Source organism: Haliotis rubra, unplaced genomic scaffold (assembly GCF_003918875.1).
Source record: "Haliotis rubra isolate DU_JTF1 unplaced genomic scaffold, ASM391887v1 Scf339, whole genome shotgun sequence".
Classification (NCBI taxonomy): Eukaryota; Metazoa; Mollusca; class Gastropoda; order Lepetellida; family Haliotidae; genus Haliotis; species Haliotis rubra.
The window spans coordinates 403,471-412,506 of record NW_025767012.1 but is presented as its reverse complement, the minus strand read 5'-3'; the positions used below and the strand labels follow the sequence as shown (position 1 = coordinate 412,506).

At 43.6% G+C, this 9,036-nt stretch overlaps 1 protein-coding gene across 1 annotated transcript in view; it reads right to left on the bottom strand.

The window, feature by feature from the left end:
* Positions 1-356: 356 nt before the first annotated feature.
* Positions 357-9,036, bottom strand: part of LOC124284542 (phospholipase DDHD2-like) — a 72,959-nt gene continuing 64,279 nt past the window's right edge. The window contains 1 exon segment of the mRNA XM_046720618.1: positions 357-2,268. Within this exon segment, the coding sequence (XP_046576574.1) occupies positions 1,848-2,268 (421 nt within the window). The 3' untranslated portion in view covers positions 357-1,847.

The following is a 9,036-nucleotide window of genomic DNA, read 5'->3' as shown; positions in this document are numbered from 1 at the left end:
ATACTCGCATTGAAACATATCAGATAAAATCAAGATCCGCCCAGTAAAAAGTCTGATTTCAGCTTAATAAAATTTAGTTTTATTTCTTCATCTCGATTCCTAAATCATGATCACAAGTAAATCAAGATAAAAGACAAAAATACCCTTTAGAAGTGGATGTAATGGCGCTTGTAAACAACTTGATGTACTGAATATCAACAGTGCAGTCAGGAACTTCTAACAGTAATTAGAAATTGACACCATAGTTATGACATGACAGTGGCATGGTACATTTTTTTCTTTTTGGGTGTGACTCAAGAATGTGAGAGCAGTTCTTATGGGATCTGCTTGCAACACAACAAAGAAATGCATCAAAATAAACAAAGATGTTTTATTAAGCTCTTGATGCAAACAGGGAGAATACAGACTTCCTTCCATGCAGTTCAGAGACTTAACTGCAGTTTGGTTTGAGACACTGACTGTATGAGAAGAATATGTTCATGTTGCAGCATAGGTGTATTCACCACACAGAACCTTTGATAAGGATAAACTACTGCTGCTGCACATTGTCTTAACACCCTGGACATTCTACATATTCTGACAATAATAGGATGCAAAACCAGGTACACATATATAGGACTTGTTTCTGGACAGATTCTAGCAATGACATTTCAATATTTAGCTACACTTTACATTTTCAAAACATATAATTGTGTCCAAAGGTTTTAGAATCTTCAAACCTCAAATAGCAGATATTTTCTGAAACAATTTATTTTCCAAACTTAAAATATGATCATTGAAGCATTTTCAGCTAACCTAAGAAGAAACCTATATAAAGAGAGATTGTATGTAGTGTTAACAAAATATTGCACGTAACACAAATTAAGAAATATAATTTACAAAGAAAATATTTATGGAACCCAAATTAATTTTACAGTCATTTGCTTAAAAGTGGCATCGTAAAATACACTATGCCAAGTACTAACCACTAAGCATGCTAAACCTCCCCACTAACACCCAGATGTTTCCAACAGAAGACCTACTTGAACTGTCAGCTAATTACTTTTGTCTGTACTGAAGAGACATGTGAGGACAGACACATTCTGGTTACAAATAGATACTGACATGAAATTGACATGAAATAGATACTGATCAGTGTCATGCTTCTACTGCCCATTTACTCCAGCTAGTAACAATAGATAGGGAATATACAAATATATACAACAGTGGGTTACACCCATTTCAGAATAATGTGTAGTTTGGCAAATGTTTTCATGACATAGACTGGGGTTGAAAACCCCCGAGGAAGGTTGTAAACAGAGAGTAAGCTAATGGCCATGTACCAGTGTTGTAAGTAGGGTTTTATTAACCCAGGCCCACAACCTCTCGTTTTGTTTTCCTCCCAAACCCTGATATAAAAATTACTTACACCCACATTCTCAAATCTCAACTGACACAATCTCATATGTAATAATAATCTGAGACTTGCTACAGAACCAGACTTTTTGGACCATTTTATTGAAAAGGCAAGACAAGTTGTTTCAGGTTTTATAAATGCAAATATATTACATGGCACACTCATTCAAATGTGAACTCAAACAGAAATTGTCAAAGCACTTCTTGATAGAGTAACAAATTAACTGAGCAGTTGAAAAAACAAATAACATTTAACAAACAATAGAAATAAATATGAGGTGCCTTCTCAAACCGTGCCTCTCTCACACAATCTGCAATGTGTAAGGATTCATACCATGCAACCTTATCACTCATAACCTTCAATGTCATTTACATGTGTAAAATCATGTCTGTACATTTCATGTAAAAGTAACTTTGTTCCAAAAATATCTGTACAGAGACTAGATGATATATCATTGTCTAGGTGGCGATCGCATGAATCCACTTATTGGGGGTGGACCTACCATTGCCGGTTGTTGCCCCTGGGGTGGGGATTGCATTGGGGGCATCCCCATAGCGGGCATCCCCATAGGGGGTGGTCCCTGCATGGCAGTGGGAGGGTGCATACCAGGGCTGAAGGAGGGACCTGCGGAGGGGTTTTGTCCCCGGGAAAAGGGACCTGGGGAGAACCCTGGGGGTGGTTGTCTAGGAATTCCCTGGGGTGGTGACCCGAGGGGTGGGGGACCTGAGGGTACACTCATGGGAGGAGGCCCTAATGGTGGAGGACCAGCTGCTGCTCGTTGGTGTGCTCCCTCAGGGCCAGGCATCTGGGGTGCAATCCCAAATGGAGAGTACAGCTCCTTGAGGAACAACAGCACTGTGTCTTCCGACTCCCTGGAGACAACAAGACAAGGTGGTTACAACGATCTGTACAAATACTGCATCAGTTGGCATTATAGTTGGTGACAATACAGGCACAATACTTTATGGATGACAACTTCTGTAAGATATTACGATGCGAAGTTTCAGTAAGAATGTTCCAGTTTAGACTGTTATACTGTCATCAGTCAAGACATTCTTACTGAAACGTCACATCGTAATATATTAAAGATGTTATCATCCAAAGTATCTTTACTGTGGTATTATCACACTAAAAATTCATGCTCATTATCAGATCCATGAATTAATTCTCATCATCAAGGTCTAGCAGTGGAAATAGGCAAGCTACTACACTATCACTGGTACTCAAGGTTAATGTGAAGAGCCCATTTCAACAAAATGGTGCATGAATGACAAAGTACCAACATTTACTTCCCCTATCTACATTCTCTGTATTTTAAAACTAACTAGCCAAGCAGATCAATAATTGTAATAACTGTACCATTCAAGCTAATCATTAATCTCACCCCTGGTTCTAGCACTCATACAGGACGACATGTTTGTGACTTCATGTTCAAATGTACAAATCCTCAAGGAAATAGTGAAAACAAATGGACTGTAGGTCTCAATGTAGGTCTTCTTTAGAACTACAGAGGGAAGATCATCCTGTTGAAGATATCCTTCACTCAGGGAATACTGACAACAATGTAATTTTCTGAATAAAATTGATATTTTATACTTATCCTGACTCATGCTATTTTGCTTGTCTTCTTCTTCTTGCGAACACAGTGGAACACTTGTATCTCCCAATTGAAGCTCCCTTCAATGTAAAATCACTAATTAGTACTCACCAAGAGCTGTCTCCCTCCCAGCCATTTGTGCGGGAACGAGGGCGCCACCTCTTGCCACATGCCTCACTCTCTCCTTATATAGCGAGCCCAACACTTGAATTTTCAGGGAAATCCAAAGTGTTATGTGGGGAGGATGGGAGGGCTTACCTCATGAGTCAGGATAAGTATAAAATATCAATTTTATTCAGAAAATTTCATATTTTTCCTTATCCTGACTCATGCTATTTTGCTTGTAGAATCCTACGGATACGGAGGTGGGAATACAGATTACTTTGGTTTTAGATAATTAGTGATTTGATAACTGTAATAACTGTAATAACCCCTATGGGAACTTCATAAAGGCACTGAATTGATAATTCCTGCTGTTAAGCTTATCAGCTGCCATATATGGGTTACTACAATATATAGATATTATGATGAACATAAATAAACTACTCCTAATGGAGAAGTTAACTAAAGTATTTACAACATGAATACTAGGCTTAAGACTAAGATAGACTTAAGCTTGATAATATAATAGCATAAACTTCATAGAGTTGTTAGCTAATGATACTGTTATGATATAACAAACATAGTACTGAGCTTAAGATTATGATTGGACTTAAGCTAAAATATATAATAGCATAAACTTCGTGGAGTTATTAGCTATATAGTACTGTTGTGAAATAAGCAGTAAAAATCTCGTAAGATTGACTTATCTTCTCCGAGGGACTGTCAACTGCTGTGCGAGGACCATGGGACTGAAATGGTGAATACCTGAGACGTCCTCGGTGGTGATATCTCTCAGATAGTGGTTGGCAAACACCATATCGGATCTCCAGAAGCAGCCCTCCATGATGGTATTCAAAGAGCAATTGCCGTGTAGAGCAAATGTTGAAGCTAGAGCTCTAATTTCATGTGGATTAGATGCTCTTGTAGGGTCGAGTCCTGCAGCCTTGTAGGCGTAGTATGACAGTTCTGATCCATATCGAGATACTTTGCATTGAGACTTCAGTCTGTATAGCTGTCGATAGAGGTATGAATAATCGTTTGAGTTTTTGTAAGCCTCGGTTTGGATCAGCCGTAGATATATTTTCAGTGCTCTGACTGGGCATAATGATAGATCCAGTGTATCATGAGGTCCGAGAATTGATGAGAGAGCTGGGACGTGAAATAAACTGTCTGGTTGACCTGGCAACTGGTTCTTGGCGATGAAATCCCAGCGTAGTCCCGTATGCACGATGTTATGATTGTCATCAAAGCGTGTTCTCTCGTAATCTAGTACTGAATCTCTGACATCCTGGCTGCTGTTGCTAGGGATAACAGGAACAAAGTTTTCTGTGTCAGAAATTCGAATGATGTTGATTCCAGTGGTTCATATGCCTCACTTGTGAGGTGTTGGAGCACTATATTTAGATCCCATGCTGGAGCGCGAAATCTCTGTTTCTGATCTTCCAATCGGAATGCACGTAGTAAGGCCAGTAACTTTGGGGTCTTCGTCAACTTGACACCCATTCTCATAGTTATGACGGAGCTTATAGCTGCGAGATATGTTGATAATGTTGAGCCTTTTAGACGTTTAGTCTGTCGTAGGTAACATAAGTAGTCAGCCACTTGTGGATGTGTAGCATATCTAGCTGTAAATCCTTTCTTTGCAGCATAATTTTCAAAACTGTGCCACTTGTCATCGTACAAGTTGCGAGTGGAGTTGCGTAAGGCAAGCGTGACTGCTTTCGCCGCTCTGGCTGAATAACCTCTCTTGTTTAGACACGCCTTAATATAGAAGGCGTCCATGCGCTTGTTTGGTGTGAGGATGTATTAGTAGACTCGAGCGCTTTGGAAGTTGTAGTATTGGTTGTCCGATTTCTTGAATAAGAGTTGGAAACCACGTTCTCGCTGGCCAGTAGGGCGCGACCAAAATCATTTGGAGGCTCCAAGTTTGCTTGATTTTCTGTAACACCTGTGGGATTAACGCTGGTGGCGGGAACGCGTACACGTTGAGTCCTTCCCACGATATGCTTAGTGCGTCCGTTGCCCATGCTAGTGGGTCTGGGACTGGTGATACAAATGTTGTAAGCTGATTGTTGAAGCGAGTGGCAAATAGGTCTATTAGTGGAGCTCCTATTTTCTTGATAATTTGTGCGAATATCTCTTATGGAGCATCCATTCTGTCGGCGATGGTAGGTGTGGCCGAGAGAGAGCGTCTGCTATTACATTCTTTGCTCCTGGAATGTGACATGCTCTGACATGTATGTTGAGATTGTCGATTAGATCGAACAATTGAAAACATAGAGTCAATAGGTTCGGGGACCTGGTTGAGCCTTGTTTGTTCACATAAAACGCCACTGTTGAATTGTCTGTGTGAATCATCAATTGGGCATTCTTTAGTAAGTTGCTCCAATGATGTATGGCGTTTACTACTGCTTGCATTTCTAGCAAGTTTATGTGTAGTTTGCTCTCTTGATTGCTCCATAACCCTAATGCCGTCCTGTTGGGAGTGTGCTCCCCAGCCTTGGAGCGACGCGTCTACATAGAGATGTGTTTTCAATTCCGGCTCTATTAAAAAGATTCCATCGCAAACATTCGATCTCTTGGTCCACCATAGTAGGTGAGGTTTGACGTGATTCGGTAGACTGAATGGTTGAGGGTCGTCGAGATGAGAGTTGATGAGGACCTGTAACGGACGTAGCTGTAGTCTGCCTTTGACTGTCATGTCTTGAGCTGACGTGAGTAGACCCAACAGGCTCTGCCATTGTCGTAGTGGTAGCGGAGAGAGTAAGGATTGAGGGATTGTCTGTTGGATCTTGATCCATCGGTCCTCCAGTACGACGATACGATTCTGCGCCGTGAGAAATCGAATGCCTAGAAATTGCAGATCTTGCGTAGGTTCTAGGTCCGACTTGAGTAGATTTACTAACCATCCTAGCTGTGTTAGTAGCTTGATGATGAAGTTTAACTGTAGTCTGAGACGCTGTGGAGATCTATGCTGGCCATGTAGTCTCTGGGACTAATTAAGTGCCGTAATTGTGGTAGGCGTATCATGCGAAACGCTGGCGGTTTGCGTAGATAGTCTCTGTTGAACATGCTCATATTGTACATGAGACGAAACGTTTCCTTGGAATTTTTCTTGGGCACTAGGAAAACTGGGGAGTAGAAGCCTGGTTCGATGTTTACTTGGTCCAGTACTTCTATGGCCTGCTTGGTTAGGAGCGTTGATACCGCTTCTCTTAACTTTGGTAGTTGTAGAGCCTGGAAGTCGAACCTCGGAGGGATGACTGTCAGCTGGGGCGTGGCCTGTAGTTGTATTTGATATCCGTGCTGTAGGATGTTGGAGACATATGGATCCTCTAGGAATCCCCAGTTTTCCCAGTGCAGTTGAAGGCGTCCACCCACTTGTGATGGTTGTACTGGAACGGCTGGGGGTGGAAGACTCCAACCGTTCCGAACCTGTCCTTCATCGTTAATAGTTGCGGGAGCCTCTGCATGACCTGCGTCTTCCAGATCCTCCCCTGTAATTGCCGTATGGGTGGCGAAAGACTCTTTTGCTCCTCTTACACTTGCCATCTTCCTGTCCCGTGCTTTCTGTAGACCGGAGAACTTCGATTTGCCTGAGTACCTCTGCGAAGTTCGTCTGATGACGCTTGCTAGCGTACCCATAGACTTTATCATGAGTACCTCTCTTGAGTCTTTAGAGACTTCTTTAGAGACTTTATCTATGTTTCCATCAAAGATTGACGGTGATGACCACGGGGCTGTGTGGAGTGATGCGGTGAAGTTATCACCCCAATTACAGGAGGCGAGACCTTGACGACGAGCCATAGCTATAGCTGCGGATAGTGCTGTCAAGTGATCCGTTAGGAACTGCTGGTCCTTCTTCTGCATGAGGAGGGCCGAGTAAATCCTCCTGTCGTCCTCAGATGTAGAGTCTCTGAACTTCGTGAGGAGAGTTTCGTTGACTGTTCTTGATCTGTTCAGACCAAAGAACATCCTCCTTGACATGGTTTCCATCTGGACTAGCTTGCGGTCATCTATTCTGTAAGTCTTGGACTTGGCATCACTGATCATCTTATAGTTATCATCGATATCTTGTGCCTTGTAAAAAAGGGTCCATGTTGTGACCTGAAATGCAGCACATGTGGTGTCTGTGATTTCGTGGCTTTACTAAAGGCTGTATCCAGATAAGCTGGCACCGCTGCTATCGGGTCAATCGGAGGTAAGGTGATTGTGTCAGCATCATCTTCCTTCATAAGATATGTGTGGGCTGATTTCTCGTTCTTAGACGGGGAGGATAGTTCCAGACTATTCACCATCCAGTATCTTATTTCTGCGTCGGAAAATACGATACCATCTTCATCTTCTGACATCGGGTCACAGATAATGTGTTGATGCTCCTCCGATAGTGACTGAGGTGGAGTCCTTGATGATCTGTACGGGGATCGACGAGGTGATCGTGGTGAACGGACTGACGAGTGGCGTCTATAAGGTGACCTTCGCGAAGCTCTCGGTGAATCCCTTGATGATCTTCTAGATGAGGATGACTTGGAGCCACTTAACCTTCGTGAAGGTTGAGAGTCGGAGTCGGAGTAATGGGATGAGAGGAACTTGCTTCGCGAACGTCCTCTCTGGTCATCAAGGTCCGAGGTAGGTGAAGCAGTCGTCCTTTGTGAAGCCTTCCGTGAATGCTGAGGATCAGAGTCCTTCGTGGAGGCGGGCTGGGTCGCCCTTCGCGGAGGCGTGTAAGCGGGCTGGGTCGCCCTCAGGCGCTGTGGCAGGCTGTGTGAGCCGAGCTGGGTAAGCTCTACGAGCGCGTGTGGCGGCTGGGTAAGCCCTACAGCTGAGGTGGTGGAGGCGGGCTGGGTCGCCCTTCGTGGAGGTGGCTCTAGAGGCCTCTGTAGACCGTAGCGATCTTCCATCAACTTCATTATGTGGTTCATCAGGTCGTCTGGGACGGTCTGTGCTGAAGTAGTTGCTGCCTTTTCTACGATGGTAGTGACGGGACCCTCAGGAAGATTCTCTGACATCAGTGTAGGTGCCTCAGACTGCGTGCTGATCTGCGCTGATGTTATAGTTGCCAACACTGGCCGCTTCTTCCGCCGTAAATCTGGTATGATGATCGGTTGATCATCATCATACAGGCCCAACTCTGCAACGGGAACAATCTCGGCTGAGAAAGTACTGCTGGATTTCTTTGATTTCCCCTTTGACGTGGATGTAGCCCTGGGGGTGCGGAGTCTGCGTTGTGACGAGGTGGAAGCCCTCCTAGTCTTTGGCTGCGACGACGGGATGTCCGGGGATGCAGGTCGCTTCTTGGAGATAGCGGACTGCGTCCCACGCCTCTCCTCCGAGGGTAACTCTAGCGGAACACCAGACGGGAGGGGGTCGTCCGACAGCAGTAGACAGGGTAAGGGCTCCGGTGTATTAGCCATGGCTAAAATCTGTTTACGTGACCTATCTGCTGCGCATCTCAAGACGCAAAATAAATATTTATCAAAGGCAGAATTGGATAAATTAGTACAATAATTGCAACGTGAAACAGTAGAGCATGGCGTAAGTACAACTAGGGCATATTAAATGCTTGGTCAGCAGCAGAAAAGCGTAATTTACAAATAGTGCAGATTTTCATCAAGCGCAATCTACTGAACAAACACGGAGTCCCGTGAATAAAACAGCAGAAACACGAATAAATATCAATGCATTATGTTGAAGGATACTAGCTACACCTCTATAGAAGCCTATGAGAGGTAAATAACTAAGAATAAACAAAGGATATAATGTGTAGGGAGACACAGGCGCTCTCACATCCTGCTCACTGGGCGAAGAAGGAGAGAGTGAGGCATGTGGCAAGAGGTGGCGCCCTCGTTCCCGAGCAAATGGCTGGGAGGGAGACAACTCTTGGTGAGTACTAATTAGTGATTTTACATTGAAGGGAGCTACAATTGGGAGATACAAGTGT